Consider the following 24049-nt stretch of genomic DNA (forward strand, 5'->3'; position numbering starts at 1 on the left):
AAAGATTTAAACATACACTTTCTAGATATGAGGGGGAAAAAAACAGAAATTTGAACGTTTTTCGAGTTGCAACTAATTCGGCGGAGTCCATATTATGTACTCTCTTTCCGGATAATCATTCAAGTACTTAAATGTACTATTGAAGAAAGGAAATGCGGAAAAAATAGTCACTAAGCGTATCTTAATATGTTTTAACACCCCAGATTCCTTCTTCGAATTCTTCCTTTTTTCCCCCACATAAATGCGATAAACAAAGACTGCACTTTCGATTTATCGTATTCAACATCTGAGGAAACAAAGATAGGTATTTTCTTCGCATCTCTTGAGAAAATTGAGCACTTTTTATGAAACTACACACTTTAATAATATAGCTGATCTAAACTGATAAATCTGAAAATTTCTCTTCCCCCTGCTTGCTTTAGACTGATTTGAGATTTTGTATCATTTTTCTTTTGCTTTGACTTCCTTTCATAGATTTGAAAATGGCATTATAGTTTTGATTTCACTGATATCCATCTTGTCATAGATAAAACTGCACATGCAGGTTCTACAGGTACTAAATAATTTGTCAGTAAATGTTTTATTTTAAAGATATTTGTTTCCTTTTATACTCTGTATGAAGTCGAATACTTTCTGATATATTCTTTGTTCAGAGGATTAAAAAGGAATTTTAAAAAAGCTTATAACTACACATACAGAAAGGAAAAAAAAAAAAAAAACAATATATATATGCCCTATCTACCAATAAGCAATTGGACACTTGTGATCTGAGAGATAAACGCAATTTTTTCATATTCAATAGTTAGTAGAGCTTCTATATGAGGCAATTACAACCTTAACCCTCCGGAGCATGTTTTTCACAAGTGTTTGGGTGATGAACAGTAGTATTTCCTTCCACTCGGCTTGGAGAAGATATGCAAATTCTTTCACCAATTTTGGATGATTGCTGCACTCCTTAATTCGGCGATGCAACTCGCCCCCCCCCCTTTCTATAGGATTCAATTCTGGTCTCTGGGCAGGCCAATCCAGTCGTTTCACCCCAGTGTCTTCATACCAATCCATGGTGAACCTCGCAACATGACCAGTGGCGTTGTCATCTTAGATAAAAAATGATTCAATCCGTAAAATTGCCATAGCGTAGGAAGCACATTGTTGTCTAGAATAGTAGAGTAGAAGTCGGCATTGAGCTTACCATGAATTAGGATCACTCCATGCCACGAAAAACATCCCGAGATCATAATTCCGCCTCCGCCGAACTTTAGTGTATGCACAATGCATTCTGGCAGAAGGCATTATCCATGCATAGGCCAAACCCAGACTTTGCCATCCGACTGGTAGAGATTGAACTTTGATTAAGCACTCCAGAGAACCTTTTCCATTCATCTACGGTTCAATTTCGACGTACCTTGCACATCTCAGTCAAGCAGCGCGGTTGTATTTTGTAATGAAAAGCTTATGGGCGGCAGCACGAAAATAGAAACCAAGCAGATGTGCTTTCTTGCGGATGGTATTTATCGAAACAGTCCCGGATAATAGTTGGAACTCCTGGTGTATGTGGGCCATCGGTTTGGTGCGGTTTTTCCGAATTTTTTTGAACACCAGTCTCTATCTTATTTTTTGTGGTCTGCCGGGTGGAAGCACACTCCGAACAATCACCACTCACCTTCCACTTCTTAATCACAAAAGCCACTGTCGATTTTGAAATGTTTAATTCACTAGGTATGTCCCTTAAGGATCAGTCATTTCTAGGATATCCGAAAATTACGTCTTTCTCGAAATCAGGTAGGTTTGAATTTCGTGTCATCTTGCATGCGACTAATTCAAAGGATGTTTCCTACACGATATTCAGGCACAGAAAGCGTAACGTAGATCAGGATCTCATATATTCTAATTTGCATGGGTGCCCTAATACTTATTAGTAGATAGTGTAGATTATATATCGATTGATGCGATTCAATTGAACTGTTTCAGCAGCAGTCCTACTATTCTGCTACCTTACTTATTTTATTACAACCCAAATTGAGTTTGCAATTAAAGAAGATTTAGATAAGGCAAAGAAGCCTTAGGCCATTTTTATAGTCAATCGTAGGACACTTTTAAGGCATCGAATTTATTGTGAACAATAGGGAATTTATGCCACATTTTAAATCATTTATTACAATCAAACTGTATTTCATAAAAAAAAAAAATTCTATTGAAGTGAAGGATCTCATTTATTTGTTTCCGATTTAATAGAAAAAAAAAAGAACCTATTGTTTCATAGCTTATCGACATTCACCATCTCACTTTCCACTTTTTAATCAAAAAAGCCACCGCTGATTTTGGAATTTTTCATTCATTAGGTATGTCCTTTAAGGATCGGCCATTTCTATTATATCCGACAATTACGCCTTTCTCGAAGTCAGACAGCTCTGAATTTCTAATACCCATGCTGTTTCCTACACGATATTTAAGTATAGAAGGCGTGACGTAGATCAAGAGCGCAAATATCCTCATTTGCATGAGTGGCCAAATACTTACTGGTAGATTGTGTGTGTATGTGTATATATATATGTGTGTGTGTATTCAATTAATATCTATAAAACTAATTTAATTAAGAAAATGATCAATCACATCGAGGAAAAAGGTGATTACGTAAGGGAGAAACAATGAAGATAGAGGAGAGACATCTCTAATAATGACTGAAGAGCAGGGGAAAATAGAGCATAATCTTCCATTTCATAAGTTTAGGTTACCCAGTGTCTCAGCAAGAAAAATATAATTGTAAATGAAACACAAACTATATATTATTAGCATAACGTATGGAACACAAATTTTTCAGATGTTGGATCCTTAATATCAATTAGCTATAACTATTTCTTTTAGAGCAAAGCCTAATAAATGAAGTACTACTATGACTGTTTGATACAGTGAAACTTTCTCAAAGTAAATGATGAAACTTTCATTCCTTAGATTATTTTAAAATGGTTTTTGTAGATAGTAATGTCTGACATTAAGCTAACAGTTAAACTTGAGATACTCTGTAATTGAATTTTGAATAATATAATTAAAAGAAAATATAATCACATCTGAAATTCTTCTTCTGTTGAAATATGTAAATAATAAATACCAATGTAAAAGATTTCATGAATAGAGAAATGTTAATATTTTCTGACAATAAAATATTAATATTTTCAACAAAATAAAAATAAATTATATATGTTTATAAATTTAAAAAATTAAATATTATTAATATATATTCCAAGCAGAAAGAATGGTCGCTAAATGACTGGCCAATGATCAGATCGCTCGGCTAAAGCTCGCACATTTTCCGCGATAGTCGCCTTTGGATCGGGACGATGGTTGTATGACTTTTGCGTACAATACACTTTGCGTACGAATCATAAAACTGTCAATCAATAGTCTCGTTTATAATGCGGTTGTGTTACTGATGAGGGTCAGTTCTAGAAGAGGTTACAACATCTTAAACGTTATCTAGAAATGTCATATTTGGCGAGAGTTAGCCTGATGTTTAACACAATTTCGAATACTTAACGACACGTTCATTAATACAATTTCATGCGTTTTAATACTATAGGAGTAATTTCCACTTTGCTTTTTATGAAAGATGGATTGCTTTTCAATGTATTTATTTAAAAATGTAAGATAAAAACATTGAGGAATGATATTTCTGCTCATATAAATAGTATACCCACTTCGAAATAATAATCATTTTTTCTAGATTTTAGATATAAATGTATTAATATACATAAATATAACGTTTTGCATTAAACGAAAGAGTTTGCGTTTCATTAATTTTTGATTTATTTCTTCTTCATTCGTTTATTTAATTCAATAATTTCGAACATTAAAATATGTTATTTAAATATAGGCACTTAAAAAAGTTGTTTCGTAAATTTAAAGTACAATTAAATGAGGTTAGTGGTATTGGAATGATTTGTAAGGAGGGAAAACTTGCATAAGCAATTCTTGAAATGCTGTAAGTAGTAAGAAATGCTTCCAATTACGGATGTTAAGTTTCCATGCTATATCGATTTTTAAAAAATCAGTTTCCAGAGTAGAAAGCCATTACAAATTTAAAATTTTCTGTTTGTCATCGTAGATATAATTTAAATATTGTTACATTTTTTTAAAAATATGTACTCTAATAAAGATAAATTATTTGTTCATTGTATGACTTTGCATTTTGTATATGAAATATCGTAAGTATACGGTGCACAAAATAAGCAACTTACTAAATCAGAAGTATATTAATATTTTGCTAACTGATCATTTGTATCTGCAAAAATTTGTAGGAGATATTAGCTGAATTCAAATTTAATTTTCTTCTAGTTGTACTATTTATTAAACCATAATCCAAATCTACTGTTAAAAAATAAAATAGAATTAAAAAAAATGATTTTTACATTAATATATATGATATATGTTCTTCAGAAACTAATTTTATGGAAGATCGTTCTTATATGTACAATAAATCATTAAAAATAGTTTTGAATGAAGTTCTGGTAATACACTCTTCAACAATATACATCTACACCTTTATTGAGATGTTTACTGATTAGCTATGCGTTTTTTCCATATTTTAATCAATGTAATTATTTCTTATTTCAGAAGAATTCATGGCCGTTTTAAACCTTCCAGGGGGTCTGAGATAATGCAAATCTCAAAACCCTTTTTCTCTCCAAATTTTTTAATTGATTTTAATTTAATTTTTATTCAGTAATTTTAAGTAGTAAATTTTGAAAACTGAAGTCGCAATATTATGTCCCTTTCTAAAAAGTCCATTTCAATATTGTACAAATAAAAAAAGTGCACAGTCAAAACGTAAAATTAATTTTAAGCAAAATATCAAAAACAAAAGACAACTTTCTATAACACTCTAAACAATATTGTAAAAGGAGGAAATATATTTTTTTAAACTGTAAAGCTCCAAATTTTTTAGAATTATAAAACAGCATAACGAATAACTTGTAAATGGTAGTTAGGAATATTACTAGAATAAAGTTCCAAAATTAATTTAATAAATACTTGATTATGACTTGAATAAATTGACTGCAGGGCCGTCTGTCATAAATGAAAGTATAAAACTAAATACCTTTTTACAACTACTAAAAATTATCAAGAGCTGAGGGTATTTTTCTTTGCTGCTTTTTTTAACTAATCACACTTTGTGTACTCAGACTCGTCATATTTAAATACTTCTTCATCCAATTAGAATATTATGTTAACTTACCTGCATATGCATTTTGCGATTAATATTTATCATAAGTATTCTTTATAAGCTTCTTATGCATTCTACTTTCAAAATTTACATCACCAATGGAAAAATAAGAGAATACAGCGTTTCAAAATTATCTAAATTTGTAACAATGTCACAAAAGATAAAAGAAATCACACTAAAAATATTTTTAAATAATATTCAATACATTGCGATATTATAAAAATCAAATAAATAGTAAATTCGGGAAAAGTTTAAAAAATGCTTTCTTACGTATTATTATTCCATTTTCAGTTGTAATGTTCCATTAAAATATCTCGCATTTTATTTTTAATTCATAAAATAAAATAAGGACTAATTTAGGAACTTAAATAACAAAATACCTGATAACATATGCGTACACAGACACACACACAAAGGAGGGGGGAGGGGAGGGAATGGAATGGAAAGAATTGACTTTAAACACGGAAGCATATACTTTAAATTTCACAGGTATCTCCATATTTTTGGTTTAAAGTTATTCAAAAATTAAAGTGTGGAATATTCAGACTTTAATCTAGAAGTTTTAATTAACAAAATAAGATTTTCTTCTAAGAATAAAAGTGAATGTATATATATGCGTCTATCAATCTATTTAAAATATCGACCATTGGACGTAGAGATACTGAATTTAAGACACGTATATTTAGGAGAAATAAATATGCAATTCAGTGCATTTAAAAATATTAATACAAAAAATAATGTTATCTCTAATGTAAATTATCTTAAAATTTTTAAAACAACATTCATTGTATTGGTTTATCAGTCCTTGCGCATTTTTATTCTATAAAAAGAATACAGATCTTAGATAGCATGTATGTTTTATAGTCAAGATCTTCCGTTTATATTTACGTATGAAAAGATAAAGTTTTCATATAAACGAGAATACTAGATTTTTAAATATAAGATAAGATGTATTTTTATAACTATATCAGGCTTGTTAAGTTATTTATTTCATGTGTATATGAATTATTTATTTGATTACCAGATTTATCAAAAGCTTTGAACAGATTTAATTTCAAATAGTAGCAAATTTATCAACTGTTAAATTCTCTTATTGACTTGTGTGTTATTAATTAGCTGAAATGCACATTTAAATAATCCACTTATCTTAAAACAACTGGAATTGCTTGTGATGGTAATAGTTAAGTTCAGGTGTTCCTGTTTCAGATTTTCTTTTAAATTTTATTGATTTTCATTTGAGAACTATATTTAGCATACTTTGACTGAGAATGAATAATGCAGAGAATTGATATGATTTGCAAGAGAAAACTATTTTTTACTGCAAAGTTTTAGAAAGTTATCACGGAAAAAAGTCAATATTTCTCTTAATTTTTCATTAATTAAAATTATAATTAAAAATTCAAAAAATCACTTTCCTACCATCCAAAGTATATATTTGCCAAATTTTATAGCCAGACGACCTGGTGTATACAGAGCCAGTATATACACATAGAGACAAAAGTTTTTTCCTTGTGTTTAAGTATCAAAATTTAGTTCAAGTATCAATACATTTTCTCGCCAAATACTTTTGCCAACAGAAAACATATGTTTTAGCAAACCTAGATTAATCACTCCCTACCCCCTTTTTTTTTCAAAGAGCTACGCATGATTTATTGGCCTTCTATGATCCGTACGCAAATGGTTGTACGCATTTGTCCCACTACCCGGGACGATATCGGACTGTGATCATATTTTTTTCTATCGTCTCTAAAGATCGCCTTTTTCATCGGGGCGAGCTCCTACGGCGATTTTGTGAAAATGGTCGTTTGAATCTAATCGCTCCATATTCGCCCTGATGTCTGGAAAGTCGCCTTTCCTAGATGGCGCTATTCTAATATATTTTAGAAATTTCCCATGAATCACCTGGCTTGTTTTGGAATTTATTTAGCAACGCCTGCGGTCATTCTAAGAATTTTGGTAAGTGCAATTTATTTATTATTCTATATTTGTAAATAGTATAGTATTTATTCTAAATAGTGAATAAATGATATTATTTTTGTTAAAGCCGTCAGAATTTGTTGATTACCTAAAACATGGAGTTGTATGTGATGTTATTAGCGTTATGTGTAAGCGGCCATAAAGCGGAATAAATATTTAAGTTAACGATCCACTGTTAATCCCTCTATTTCATCTAAGTGCTGAAACTTTACTTTGTTAATTGAGCTATCGTCATTTCTTTTCTTGTTCGTATTTTATTTCGCATGTTCTTAAATTATTGCAGTTATTTTTCCCTTTCATTTACAATTTCTTTCATTTTGTTAATAACAATTTCAAATGAAAGACATTTTAAAGTATTAAATAACGTTCTTATGTTTTGGTATCGCAATAACATTTGTGTAATTATTTTTATTTTGACATGAGGCTGAAAAAAGAAAAAAGCTTAGCAGAATATATTTATTGTAAGCTTAGAAAAAAAAACAAAAAAACTTGTGATTATGTAGGCATTTTTGAATACTCTTACATGAATAGTTTCTAATTATTTTATATTTCATAAAATAGTAACATAAATTTTACTCCCATTATTTTTATTTGTCTCTATTATCCTAAACATTTTAATAAAATTTGCCTACACAGTCCAATATCAGAATGAAGACATTATCATGCTTATGAAGTTCTATAAGATTTTTGCTCGCTAATTACACATCTCCAATTATCAACAAATATTTTATTGTACTTTTAAAAGAAGTGAAAGCTCAATCATTATTCTAATTAAGTATGTTTTTTAGGTTCATCAAATCTGGCCAAAAAAGAACTTGAAGAAAAGTATATGTATAATATTTTATCTGCATTACTGGAAAAGTATGAAATCCAACATTTATAGAATGCCTGGACATTGTGTAAAATGTCTAAAACTAGCTGGCAATGTATGAAAGAATTCATATTTTCTAAGCATTCTATAGAATCCCAAATGACAACCCACAAACGTATGAAATACATCTCCAAATCGATGAAATGGAAATTTTGTGCATCTTTTGTTCCAAAACTGAAAATACAATTGAAGGTAAAATAAATTTTGAAATCTATCAGGAAATACAAGCCAAAAATAATTTCTCACTGTTTCTTTGGAAACTACTGTGTGAGTTCCTATTCCTGAAGTCAACAAGGGGCAAAATGATTTGCACAATATATTGGCAGTTATAATGTATATGACAGAGTATGGTTTCTACCGACTTGGAACTTCAGAGAAAATTTAAAACAATTATATGTGAGATATCAATTCACTTCATGCCTTTAAAACTTTTAGAATTGAATATATTCCAGACCACGAAATTCCTCTCCAGCCAGTTGCAATTGTTCAGCTCAGTGGAAGTAGCCAAGGATTTATCAAATGTATGTGTTAACACTTTGTAGGACCATGGGAAGTATGCTTCCCACCAAATTTATCAATCTTTGTATGAATTTATATAGGTTGGCATAAGTTCTGACAATTTTTTTTAGAAAGACCGAAACTTAGATGCTTTAGTTCTTTCTTACACAAAATGATGTGTCTTGATTTGTTACTTAATTATTAATTAATTAATCAAATTAAATTTATCTAATAAGCTAAATGAATCCCTTTTCTTATTCTTTCAAGCCTAAAAATATTTAAACATAATATGACTAGAAAAAAATGGCCCTTTAAAGGGTTAAACAAAGTGCCAAAATATGAAATGTCTTTGCATGGAAAATGTAATGAAATGTATTTCCAAATGTCATTCAAGTCTACCACAGTGCGAAAAGTAGGTTAATTAAAATTTTTTTTTAATATGAAAACTTTTTTGCCTATATAAAAAAGGCATACATTTTGTTTTATACAACTTTAATTTTTCTTTATATATTTTGAATAAATTTTCTTTAATGGCACCCTCATTATTTTTTCAGAATGACAATTCAAATGATTTTAATTCTAGGTAGCTTAGTTAATTTTCCTTTTCATTTACAATTTCTTTCTTTTTGTTAACATTTTCAAATGTTGAAATGAAAGAAGTTTTAAAAAGTATTAAATAACATTCTTATATTTTGGTAGTGCAATAACATTTGTGTAATTATTTTTATTTTGACATGAGGCTAAAAAAAACGCTTAGTAGAATGTATTTATTGTAAACTTGATAGTATGAGAGATTATGAGAACTTGAGATTATGTAGGCATTTTTGAATACTCTTATATGAATAATTTCTAATTATTTCACATTTCATAAAATAGTAACAAATTTTACTCCCATTAGTTTCAGTTATTTTTATATTTCACTATTATCTTAAACATTTTCATAAAATTTACCTACACAGTCTTATAGAACTTCATAACATCATGCTCATGAAGTTCTATAAGACTTTTGCTTGTTAATTGCATATCTCCAATTGTCAACAGAGATTTTATTTGTACTTTTAAAAGCAGTGAAAGCTCAATTATTATTATAATTGTTTTTTAGGTTCATCAAATCTGATCAAAAAGAAAAAGTGAATCAAAAGAAATGTTTATGTATAATATTTTATATGTAGCTGATGATTAAGTTATATATAATATTTATGTAAATGTGTGTGACTTTTTAGAAATGTCAAACTCTTCACATATTACAAATATTGTAAATAAAGTTTAAATAAATTTTGTGTATAAATTACTTATTCTTGAAAGTCATAGTTTCAGGATGCTGCTTGGCTGTACAAATCATTCAGTCAAAAATTTGAAGTAAATTATTATTTTACTTTATTTTTGTAAAATATTATTTAATGAAGTTCTTTTCAAATAAATCGTTTTGCATAGTTGTTTTCTTTTTCTCCAAAAAATAAAGAGGGGGAAATTATAATTTTTTTTTGAAAATATTTGTCTAAAGAAATTTTGTATAATTGAAAGTAGTGTTTACATTTTTGGGTATGGAATTTTTGTGAAATAATCAGAGTTAATCAGAGATCAAATTTGGTTCTTGTGTAATAAAACCAAGCCAAACTGATTGTAGGAAAAAAAATTGAAGTAAATTATTAATTTCTGCTTGTAAAATGTTGTCTATTGGACATTAGCTAACACTAATGAGGTATAAAATTTCTACATGAAGTAACTTTGTAAGTTAATTGTAAACAGAATCAGTAAAATTGAAAGGAGCATTGCATTTTTATGCAAGTAAATTTTGTGAAATATTCAGAGTTTAACATACACCAAATTTGGTTATTTTGTCACAAACCCAAACCTCACCAGACACAAATCATGAAAATATTAAGAAATTTAAAGTGATTTATTAATTTGTGCTAGTAAAATGTTGTCTATTGAAGAAACGTATAATAGGAATTATATAATTTGGTGTTTTACACAATTTTTAACCAATGCATTAAAAAAAAGGGTTCAAAATACATTAAAATAGGAATTTGTGTTTTATTCATTTTTTTTTCTTTTTTTAGTAATTCCATTGCTCACATTAAACAATATAAAAGAGTGTATAGTAAACAAAATATTTTTTTATAAGAATTATATGTTTTGAATTTTTATGAAATAACTTTTAAAAACAGATGATATAAGCAATATTAGAAATTTAAAAGTAGATGTATTACATATATCAGTAAAATTATACTGATTAATTATACAATTGAAACTATGTTTATGTTAACATTTCTTCCCATAATAAAAATAATAATTAATAATAGTAATTAAACAATGAAAATAAGTAGGAAATATAAATGAAGGAAATAAATCTTATATATAGATAGATGTGCAGGTGATCAAATTTAAAATTATTTCAAATAATTTTAACATTTTTTTATTTTTTTTAAAGAGTAGTAAAAAAATATCATTTAAAAATTTTATAGGGTAAGATTGTGGTAAAATATATGCTATAATAATAGTTAAAAAAGTTGAAGAAAATTTAAAATCATGGAAAATGTCATTCTATCAAAAGCAAGTGCTTTATGGAATTTTAAATTTATCAAAATAAGTAACAAACAAAATTATTCATAGGTAAAAAGAAAAGTAAACTACTGAAATTTTGTAACAAATTTTTCAGTCGGTTGACAAAATTTTGAAAGTATGATAGTTTTAAATATTATGACACTAATTTATAGAGTTTGAGAAAACTGAATAACCAATAAACTAATATTTTAATTTCAAGGCGGCAAGTGTTCAGAAATAAATCGCCTAATGAGTGGTATTTGGTCACCCATTGCTAAAATACATGGGGAAATGATTAGTATTGGATCGCCCATTGATAAAACACATCGCGAAATGCTTGGTATTACACGTCGGAAACACGCCGGAGTGATAATCACGCGGTGTCTCGCCAGGGGGCAGGATCAATGTCGGGGCGCGATCTCGGCCCAACCTCGCGCGTTCTGTAAAGCGATGATTGGCCGATGATCTTTTGCTGCTTGAGATATATATTAATTAAATAAAAAATTTACATTAAATTAAATTGTAAAAAAACATTAATCAATAATATTTTTCTTTCTTTTTATGAATTTTAATAAATTTTAAAATACTATTCCATTAGTATGATCACCTCAATAATTTCATGAATTTTAGAAGAGTAACTATCATAAACGTTGCAATGAAGCAAACTTAAAAGCTGGCCCTATTTTATTAAGAGGGCATCACTTGCCATCAAGCTTAACATTCATCATTTCTGTCCCAGCAGAAAGTTTCATTTTAGCTTTATACTTTAATCATGAGAATATATAATGATATGATTCTGTTTTTCTATAATCATACCTACCTGTCTTTGCTGAAACATTGAAAACTATATCACAGTCATGATGATGGGCAAAAGCATTTACTTTCTCTTGAGCAGTGGAACATTTTAAGTCAGTTTTATTTCCAATCAACACTTTCAGAGCTATAATAGAAATAAATTATACTGCAATTTTACTTCTTTGAGTATTTTAAAAGCATTTCCAGGTCTACAAAATTTATTTTCATTTCAAATTATTTAGTACTACAATACATGCACCATTTCCAAATGTTAAAAACCATACTAAAACCTAATGATAATTCAAAAAGCAATCCAAATTGCAAAAGCAAATTGGACAAGATGTTAGTATTAATTATACCATATGCAGCTTAAAAATAAATTAAAATATTATATATAGTATTTACACATTAAGGAACATAAAATATGTTAAAGCAAATGTACAAATTAAATACAAAGAAATTTTTCCATAGTAAATCTCCCAATAGCAATAACAGTCTCATAACAATATCTTATACTATTCATGATATTGGGAATGAGTTGCACAGATGTCACTGCCAATGATGACACAAAATATTCTAAGTCCACATAAGGTCTGGGAGTAAAAGACAAGATGTTCCTGAGAGCATTCCCCATATGCTCAATAGGATTAGAGAGGGTATGTCAAAAACATTCCTTTTGATCAACAGTTTCTTTTTCAAGAAACTGATGTATGAAGGAAGCAATTTGAGAATAGATATTATCTGCTTGAAAAATAAAAGTATTGTCATGGAAATTCTGCTACAATCGACAGGTTCACTGTAGAGAGTGTATGGTGACACAGACAATAGGCCTCAATAGCAAATAACACAATTTACTAAAACGGAAACACGAATACACAGACGACATGTAAACAAGCAATAAACAGCAGCCCACAAGAAGTTATCGGTAGTAAACAACCAAAACAGAACACAAAGCAGACAGACAGAACTCAGTAGAAAGAGAGAATCCAAGTAGTTATTCATTAAAATCTCTCTAAGCAACTGTTATTCTCCACTGTTTCTTCACTTTAGTTGTACCCAACAGTCGGCACACTGCTATATGACTGACTACTCAACACACGAACACGATGATGTTTCAAAAATTGTCTCCAAGAATCGGTGCACGGATCAATTCTCAATCCACTAATCGCTTGAGTTCCATTCACTACTTGCTCTTCACTGGACTGATCCAACTCATTCATCACTGATTCAACTCTGATTAACTATACGGCACAACACACACTTGTTATACGACCAACTTGGACAGCCGGAATTTTGCAGCTTTCGGAGCAGGACACAGAAGGTCCTCGTAGAATCAACGTAATTCACCTCTTATTGGTCCTATCACCAAAATTCCTGACGCTTCTAGTATCATCCATTTTGTCACCAAAGTGGTCAAATTCGTTGCCAAGCTGGAGGTCATTGATCCGGCATCCGATCAACGTACAATAGCGTCCGTAAAACAATCTTATCTACGATGGAACCAACTAAGCTGGGAAGCAACATTGGAGATTCGTAACAGCATCAACAACTGTGAAAGTATGTGGACGAATAATATGATCCAATATGTTACTTTTGTGTCTTTGAGCAACCAAGAGTTTTATAGGACAACACATGCATGACTGTGAGTCCATCTAATGATACTCCCTCCCTATATAAGAACAAACACAGGGAGGAAAATCATTCTATAAAACAAATAGATCTCATTAGGAAAAAGAATAGATCTCCACTGATTTTCATTTAAATTTACATGACTAAATACTCAAACGCTTTCTCCTATGGTCGAAGGCTAGGGTAATGCACAATATTAATCATCTAATATACAAGTCTGGCTCATAGAGCCTTCTGCATACTGTTCTGGCTGATACTGTCCTTCTGGTAGCAGAAATAAGAAGATCTCAGATGAGATTAAGTTGCATCACTGTTGCAAAGTACACAAAGCCATCTAAAGAAGTGACTCTTGATCTGCGCTCAATATGTTCTGAAAACGTTGAAACAGTAGTTAGAAATCGGTTCCAAACTTGGCTACCATGGAAAAGTTGACACAACAACCTTGCAACATCGTGATCAAGTTGGCAGCGAAAAAAACATCTCAAAAAGAGACCAACTTTGTAGAGTTTCTAAAATTTGTCCGTCATAGGACTAAATGATGACTTTCAAAACTTTACAATAATCTATATATAAAAGATGTTAACGCACATGGCACAGAAATCGTCCTTATTACATAATCTTCAATGGTAACAGTTAAATGTAAACAAATTAAAAAACGAACATTTCGAACTACTTCGCTAACGTTGTTACAGTTACTTAATTCAACGCTTCGCTAATTGATGAAACTGAAAAATACTATAAAAATATTTTGGACATGACTCACCAAAAACTCAATTCCCTCAAATGAAAGAATATATATAAAAAATTAAAATACACGCATGAAACAAAGGGTACTACCGGAGTTTAACCCCCTGCTTGGTGCAATTTTCAAAAATCCTCAACTCGTCAACAACGGTCTTGCGCCGTGTTTTGCAAAATGTTTATAAGCGAGGGAGCAAATGTCCAATCATAGAGCATAATAAAGGCGAAAGATACTAAGTTTACCAATCTAGAGAAAACGGATGTTGCCAGCTTTGGCGCGTTATCGCAACTTGGCGAAGAAGGGGGTTAAACCAATTTTATCCCTGTACTATCTTTTCTTCATTTTTAATATTTTTTTAATGCAATACACAATGAGTAATAATTTTTGTTACGAAATTCAAATTCATCCATCAAAACATTCAATCGCGTGCTTTTGTAATGTTAAAATGAAGACTAAAAAAGTGCTTTCTTTGGAGAGTAATTCCAAAAGAGGCTTTTCACTTCCGCTTTTATTTTGTAATATGTACATTTTTTTTTATTTGCATGCGTTTTAATTCGTTTCGCTTATTCACTTAAATTCAGATTTTTCGATCTTATTAAGTTTAAATTTAAAATATATATATCCACATTAATGTTTAACAACCCCCAAAAGTGAAATATATGGGTGAACAAGCCAGTCGCCAAGGCAGTTAGTTCTTTTTATCTATCTGCATTGGTAATTATTTCCAAATGTTCAATGATCACTGACTGATCTTTTTCTGGCGAGAATAATTCAATCTTCAAAATTTCAGAGAGAAATGCAACTTTGAAAGACTATTGATTGGTCTAACTTCTCTGGCGGGAATTCAAATTGAAGAATCGTTGAAATTCTTACTCGCAAGAATTTTGTTCAACAAAACCTCTGCTTGGTGTACCTTCTATGATGAGAATTAATGATACAGTATAAACAAAACTAACTTTCCATGCAGGAACGACAACTGAGTATTTTAAAATATATTTGTTGCCGCTAGTGCAAAATCAAAAAAACAATCATTACCCATCAGACTCCCCACCCCCCTCTTGATTTTTCTAACTTACTCGAATTCTGCCTTGCCTCTAAAACTAGAAAAAGACATCAAAATCGTTTCACCGCCATGGAAACGTCTGTCTCGAGACAACGAGCGGCGAGAAAATATCGCCCGAGTATATTCCTTTAAGGGCTCTTCTGACCCTTGTCCTTGAACGAGCTCTTCTGTCTTTGTACGGAACGCCGGTAGTTTCGTAAAAGAACTGCGATATGATTTTTTAAAATTTTGTTTATATATGTTTTTTGTTTTGTTTTTTGTTCTATTTTTGAAGCGAGGGTTTCATCACAGTAACCTTAACATGCTTCTAGTCGCCTATGAGATTATAATGCAATTATGCCTTAAAATATTGCTTCGAAATCATTTTTATACTTTGGATATCTCAGAATTGTTTAGTATATTTTGTATTGAATAAATAACTCAACTGATTTTCAATTGTACCATCTTTGTAGAAAGCGACGGTAGACTCTTTTACGTCGAGCTAATCGATGCAGCTTGCTTTTATTTACAACATATAAATATTTCAAGAATTTCAGACTCTTTTTTTTTTTTTTTTTTTTTTTTTTCAGTTTATTACTTAACTTTTGGAAACCAGCATAATTTTAAAAGAAATTCTTAAAGCTGAATGTATTTTATAATTTCATTAGAAAGAAAAATTTTAAAGAGTAGATTTCAAAAATACAATAATATATGTTATAGATTTTGAAGGGGGCAAACTTAAATCAGCGATGATTAAAAAATTTACAAATTAGGAGAGAGTAACTGGCATCCTTAAATGTTAATTTTTAAAATTAAATAATGACTAGGACGATTTGTAATTCCATGCATGAATTTCTGAAATGAGTGAGTTATTCAAAAGCTACAAAACTGAGTAATATACAAATTTATACATAATAGTAAACACAAGGTCGTGGAATTTGAAATTAAATTAATATTATACAGCATTTGTTTCATATATTTTCAGAAAGCCTTCTTGATTATAGAACAGAATGAAAGCAAATTCAACACTTAATTAAATAAATATTATAAAAATAAATTTTGAGTCCTTTACATAATATTCTACTTTTAAAAATAACTTACATTTTTCTGCAAAATTATCAGCATCCACGACCCACTGACTTAAGCTCGTGAGAGTATCTGGCTCATCACAGCTGAATACAAGAAGACAAGCATGAGCATTCCTAAAATAGTTTCTTGTAAGAGTTCGAAATCGCTCAGTCCCAACAGTATCCCAAAGTATAAGCTGCAGAAAAGAAGGGAAACTTCACCTAAATGCATTTAATTATTTAAAAAAAAAAAAAAAAAGAATTTTTATGCACCATGAAGTAATCTTACATACAAACTAAGAGCATCTTTACTCCACAGATTGTATGCAGCCATCTGAAAGGAATAACTATTACATAAGCAATGAATAACATCCTAACAAATTAATTATTAACATTGAAATTAATACATTAATTCCCATAGTTAAATGGTTAAAAGCGTTATATGGCGAAGAAAAATTTCGATTCCATTCTTAGGCTGTGGTCTTAAGCAACAGTATTCAAATACTGATATACAGTTATATGCTGTTTGATAATGGAGATTTTTCTACAAATGAAGGCTAGTTTCTCTTGAAAGTCCAACAGGAATATAACCGATGTCATATACAGGAATCAGATCTCTGCCTCGAATGGTATTTATATGTTCCCCAATCATCTGAACAAACAAAAATTGTCACACTTCTCCTTTATCATTATGTGTTGTTAATACGTGACTAGACATAGTAACAGTAATTAAAAATCTAGACTGAATTCCAGTGAACGCATTAAGGCAAAGAGAGAGCACAGAATCTAACCCCCCCCCCCCCCACACACACACACAGTGTCTTCCATTGCATTGAATAGGTCCCAGTCCTTAAAGACTTGTTTTGTAAGGGCACACAACACATAATATTAATAAATCAAGAACAGATTCATTCAAAGTAAGTACTGCAAGAAAAAGCATTGCTGTTGTCTTAATTTTGGCTTTATTTTTATACAATAATATTTCTGTAATAAATTTTAAAAATATTTATCCTCCTAAAACTAAAAATACATTTTTTGCTTTTTTCAATAATCGAAACAATTCTAGCAATTAAACATTATAATCAAGATCATAAAATATCACCTTGATTTGAAACAGATGGATATTGTTCTGTAATATTAATAACTGCTAAAAGAAATATATTCTTACATAAGCTTTTGAAGTATTTTTTTAATATTCTTTAAACATTCGGGGAAAAAATTCTTTTTTCTTCATAGCATTTCCTTTACTGTATTGATATAATATGTCTTAATAATAAGTTTTTAGCTCCTTCAGAAAAGTGTAACTTTGTGCAGGTGAGTTTGCAACATGCTACAACAAAGCAGATAATGCATTTCAATATGGAGCAGTTTGATTTTTTTTTCATTGAAAATATTATCTGTGTCACGCTGCCAAGAATTTTTTTTCCCCTTCATTTCTCATTACATGTGGTTTAGTATGAAATTAATTTTGTGTTTTGCTACATAAAAATTGAATTTTGCTATTTCATTATACTCTTTTTACTTACTGTTCATTGAGGTAACTCAATGAATAGCAAGTCTTGTGTTTGAGGTTTATTCATCAAATTAATAAATGCTTTCTGCATCCAATTACTTTCTACATTTTTTTAAAGGCAGATTAAAATGAACAGTCTACAGGAAAAAAAAAGTAATTGCCGAATTTATTATTTTAATAATATGCAATTTTTTTATGACCTTTGTATCCTAAGCAATATTCTTTTTTTTATTTTATTTTATTTGGCAATATACTTTTAGTATGAACTGACTTACTCCTGATTCTATATTTGGTTCTGTCTATGGAGTCTTGGAATTTACTTCACTTTAATATTTTTGTTAATAAAAGTTCTTGAAAATTTGATAAGCTATTTATTTTTATTTTTAAAGAATATAATTCTATATCTAATAAACGAAGCTGTGTTTATTTTATTTTTTTTAAATTTTAGATTAGTGTAAGCAAAGTAGGGTAAAATGAACATAGTTTTATATTAAACTGTTGGACTATGTCTAAATAATAATTAACATTTTATGTGTTCCTTTTTTTTTTTTTTTTTTTGAGAAAAGATTGTGTATATGTAAATTCTTATAAAATTAAGATTTTATTTTTCATATTAAATAAATTTAGTTATCCTAATATCATGTTTACTCTAAAACAGGAAGGAAAAAAAACACTGTGTGTGCAAGTGTATTCTTTTTAATAAATAATTGTTCATTTCAAAGACTTAAATAGTTTTCCTCAAATTATTCAAGTATTGCAAAACGTTATTGCTCCCTCTCCCCATTTAGATGACTCAAAAAGGACATTTTTCTCATATTCACCTTCTTTCTTCTGCTTTTGTGCAATTTTCACCAATCAGTCATAATTTTAAAGTATGTACAATTGCGCATTTTGAATTGTTTGCACCTTTGGAGAAAAAGTGGGAGGAAATTTTTAAGAAATAAATTTCCTGAGAGCAGATAAAGTATTTGTTCTGCCTTTTTACAGCAACTGAGAAATTCTCTATACAAAATGCTGTGGAAAGTTTTCAAGGTTGTGAACACTTTAGAGTCTCCAGTCAATAAAGATGAACCAAATAGTACAGCAAGTATCACACAGCACATCTTCTTTCAAAGGAGACAGTGGAAACTTCCACAGTTTCAAAAGAAGGTTCTTCTGCTTCAAAAGTTAGTACATCTTTAAAACATTTAAAAATGTCCCTTTTTTCAAAATTGTAACCTTCAGCAATATATAAAACAGAAATTGCACCTTTAGAAAACAAAAAGAAAATGCTTGCAGGAACAATCGCTGAGATTTTGGTAACATATATGTTTGCAGCCCATCTTCACAGAGAGTGTTCCGAATGTAAAATGAAAAAAGCATACAAAATTTTTAAAATATTTTGTTAATAAAGAAAAGTAGCAGCTGCAACTCAGAAAAAAAGTCAAAGGAAGAATGAAAAGTAGAAATGCCATGACACCTGTTTAGATAAAATTTCAGCTGGTTTTAGGGCATTGATAAAGTACTACAGTAAAAAGCCAATAAAAATTTTTTCTGGTCAAATTTTGTTATCAGCAAATAGTTTGTTTACAGTCAAATACCTTGTTACGCCTCTTCTTGGAGATAAACACACTTTCCCAGAAAATCAAGATACAGATGAAATTGAAAGTTAAAAGATCAATCAAATATAAATGTTTCATAGGAGTCATACTTTTAATTTTTGATATTTGAATTCAAATGTTGAAATTTCTACATGAATATGTTTAATAAAGGATATATTATCTTTTATTTAGGGATTTAAAGAGTCATTTTACTTTTTTCCATCGATTAACCTTTTACCCTATGCCATAAAGTAAAATGATTATTGCAAAAAGTCTTAAAAAAATAGTGATTATTCAAATTTATTGCTTAAAAAAGAAGTAAATAAAAATTGTAGCAACTCTAAGGTACTGTAATATAAACTATCTTTCCAAAACATGTAAATATTTAATGTAATGTTAACTTTAAAATTTGTCAAAGTTGAAAATAGTAAATTTTATGATTATTTATACTATTTTATACTCTAAACTTAATGTGGTGTAGATTTCAACAAACTTCTGGATACAGATTTCAATGTTTAAAATATGTGCTATTCAAATTAAGTAAGTGTTAATGTAATTAAGTTCCTTTCATATTTGGCTAAAGTAGTTTGAACTAAAATAATAAAGTGAAATAAACAAGACAGCAATTATATAAGCAGTTAGAAATGGCCAAATAGCTAGAGATTTGCATGAAACATACTTTATTTTGCACATTTTTCCTAATTAAATTGTTAAAATCTTATTAAATTGTTTTTGCTGTAAATATATAAATCTGAAAGTTTTGATCACAAATCACAAAACATGTACTGTAATTAACATTAAAAGTTCAAATATGAGTCAAGTCTGATTTATAAACAAGTAAGGAGTAGTATACATATCAATCACTCTAGTTCAAGCATTATGCAAATGGATGAATTCAAACATTTAAAATAGTTGGAATGAAAATAAATAGTGGGAATAGACTGGATTAAAATTTTTATGAATAAAAGAAAACCAGTTTCTTGAGAGCTACAGCTATTAATAAAACATGCAGTACAGAATATCTTCATAATTATGATTGAGCAATTCCTTTTAATAATACAATTGGGAATCAGAAAAATATTCTAGATGAGATAGGAAGTACCTTTAAGTTCTAAAAGAGGTTGCTAAGTTAAAAGCTCTTCGTATAGCATCTGGTGAAAATGACATAATGATAACAATATGAATGATTTCCAATGGAAATATCAGTCTTTGGATTTCCCAAGGTGAAGGTGAATTATATTTCCTAATATAAGGTTATTTGGATTACCTGAATTTTTGGCTTAGAAAGCTTAGCTCACAGTCTCAAAAGTGGATTGAAGAAAATTTCATTGTTCTGCCAGATTCCATTATATACAAGAAAGAACAATAAAATGTTCAAAGAAAAATAAAATTTTATATTAAAAAAAATGAATATTCAAAATTTACCACAAAAGCTTTTGAACTTTTGATATTTCATTTTTTGTTAGAAGCATTGATACAGAATTTGGTAACATTTCATTCATAACTGAAATAATATAAAATCACTGGCGTCTGTTATAGCCAAAAAAACAAGCATAATTTATAAGCTGGAATGATCAATGTTAAGCTTACAAACACATCTGACTTTTTTTTAAAAATTTAAAATGAAAAATATTATTAATCCTTTTAAAGCAATTGTACTGAAATACACAATTTAAACATTTAGTTATGGTTAAATATTCTGATATAAATTGATTATTTGCCTATAATTTTGCAGCAATATAAATACTACCACAACTACTGAATATATATATATATATATATATATATATATATATATATATATATATATATATATATATATATATATATATATATATATATATATATATATATATATATATATATAATATAAACATACTTTAAGCAGTTCCATGGCCAAATAGAAGAAGCTTTTGAAATTTTTAACTTTGATTTATTTCATCCAGGCGGCATATTATGTATTGCAGCAATGATGAAACTGACATCCGTTTACATCGCAATACAAGTGCAAAAGAAACCAAAATTTTTCTCTCAGTGATTTTATAGATTTTGATAGGGATTTCTTTGACACATCATATGTAGTCTTATGAAAGGGAAATTTAGACTTTAAAAGAATGTGGTAAACAATAAGGATCTTTATCCTTTCACTTGAAGCGTGAGAAAATGCTGAAGTGAGCAGTTTTGTAGAACACATGATGAATTAATTAAATAAAAAAGATGGAATTGGATCAGGAAATAAGAGATCATTTCACAATGAAGTTAATATAGGTTGATTAAGATAAAAAAATTAGGAAAATAATTAAGGCTTAAATTAGATTAAGAGATATCATTATTTATATATATATACTTTGTACAAAGATGAAGTTATACTAAAAGCTGTAAAAATGTAATACACTCTCCTCCATTTATTTTTATAAAAGGCAAGGAAAATGCAATTTTATTATAAATTTAAAATTAACAAATAGAAATAAGATAAGTTGGATTTAAATGGTATTTAATTTAATATATTCAGTCAAATATAAATGCAAATCAAGTATAAATGGCAATTTCAAATACATCATTTGCAACAGCATTTTATAAAAAGTAAAAGCTTAATTTGGAAGAATTGTTTTCTGTAAATACATAAAAATAATTTCTGAAAATTTAAATGAGTTTTAGTGAAAATTTTAATTCCTTGATTTGTTAATTTTAACATTTTACAGTTCACAAAAAACAGCAACCAAACAGCTTCCAAATTAAGCTATGTGCATATATTTCCAAAATATGTTTTAAAAAAATTTATTGATGTACCCAAAATGATTTTTTAATATATTATAATTAAGTGACATGGAATAATTTGGGAGCAGTAAATGATTATTTGAAAACTAACAATATAATGGATAAGTTATAACAGTTATAGGAAAAAGATAAGATACTGAAAAAAAAAAAAAAGTGAATAAAGAGTTTTCAATAAAGCTAAAAAAAAAAAAAAAAAAAAATACAATAACTAAATACTAAAATAAATTTGATGATCAACAAAGAGCAAACATTAATAACACATTGAATGCAATATTATTATCGAATCATAGGTGGCTTTAAACTACAAAAGGGAATATGGACAGGTTGTAAAAGAATATAGGGGTATGCTTGGGTGACTTGCACCCATATTTTTAGCCTCTCAAGATGAAAAATGAATGTAAATTATTCTGCCAAGTTTTTTTTTTTTTAAATGTAAAGGAGAAAAATCATCTTCCTTCTTTCTCAATAGACAGAAATAAAATGTAAGAAACAAAGCTATAATATTATACTATGAAAAAGATAATACTTTCTCCAACATTTTATAATAAAGAAAGAAATCAGAAAATACTTCAAAAACAAGAACTTAAAATTGCAGACATATTTTATTATTTTTAGAATAAATCAATTTCATACTATATTTGTAATAATCTAAGCATTTTAAATATTACTTTGATTGCATTAGCAGAATTTTACAACAATTTGAAATCTAATCAAAAACTGCAGGAAACCATTTTTTAAAATGAATGTGCATGACTATTATTTTACTTCATTCGAAGCTAAATATTACAAAATTAATCACATAATACTGAAGCTGCATATAATATCATTAAAAATAAATATATTAATTTTGCTTGGGGTTCAACTATTCCATGAAAAGAGTTTTACTTTTAAACGACATAAAATGATATATAAAATTTTACGGGAAATAAATAACAAAAGTTTCCAATTATTTAAATTTGGTAAATAAAACAAATGAAAAGAATTCCTTCTTCACTCATGTACTGCATTACAAGGAAACTGTCACTTTTAAAAATGTTGATGTGCTTACGGTAACATTTTGTCCACCGACTTCAATTATTTTTTTGCGATTATCAGTTCCAACTGTCAGATTCGTATTTTCTTTGAATTCGTTTTCTCCAAAACGACAAAATATAGACGTTTTTCCCACATTATAATCTCCAAGTAATATAAGTTTGAAGCAAAAGTTTGACGTCCCTTGTTTGTTTACATTTCTTGCCATAATGACAACATGATGCCATAAAGTAGGGTTTACATTCAACCAGGTACAATTCCCCGGTAAGACCACGCATGCGCAGAAACAGTAGAGTAGCAAGTCCTTGTTCCAAAGAAACAAGAATTTACTTTTGTCCGCCGCTCTTTCAACACATGCGTAATCTTCCCACTGCGCATGCGTGATTTGCCGGAATCTTCTGGTTGCGGTGCATTTGGAAGAGAGGAGCATCCCGGGATAATTGCTGTCTTTTGTAGCTCAACATTTAAATCGTTTTTCGCTGATGAGGGAAAACGTTCAGATTGCTCTCGCATGTGAATATCGTTTTTTTTTTTTAAAAACAGTGCGGTTTCTTGTGCGGGTTTGAGACGCGCTGGGATAGAACCTGGGACCTTTGGGTTAGCTGTCCAGTAACTTAACAATTATACTAAAACGATCGTTCGGGTAGAAGAGTTGTTACTGGCTTATATGCGATTCACCACAATCTAGTGAGTGTGAAAAATTAAACATTAATTTTAAATTTTCTTCTGTCTTTTTTTTTTAAATCGCTATTTCTTA

At 29.1% G+C, this 24049-nt stretch overlaps 1 protein-coding gene across 1 annotated transcript in view; it reads right to left on the reverse strand.

The window, feature by feature from the left end:
* The window catches only part of LOC129963784 (ras-related protein Rab-43-like), a 29489-nt gene extending 5925 nt beyond the window's left edge, over positions 1-23564 (reverse strand). Inside the window, exons 1-3 of the mRNA XM_056078338.1 lie at positions 23309-23564; positions 16424-16586; positions 11935-12054 (exon numbers count right to left, since the gene is read on the reverse strand). Coding sequence (XP_055934313.1) covers positions 11935-12054; positions 16424-16586; positions 23309-23500 — 475 coding nt within the window. The 5' untranslated portion in view covers positions 23501-23564. The remainder of the gene's footprint in view (positions 1-11934; positions 12055-16423; positions 16587-23308) is intronic.
* Positions 23565-24049: the final 485 nt, after the last annotated feature.

Source organism: Argiope bruennichi, chromosome 3 (genome assembly GCF_947563725.1).
Source record: "Argiope bruennichi chromosome 3, qqArgBrue1.1, whole genome shotgun sequence".
In the NCBI taxonomy this organism is placed as follows: domain Eukaryota; kingdom Metazoa; phylum Arthropoda; class Arachnida; order Araneae; family Araneidae; genus Argiope; species Argiope bruennichi.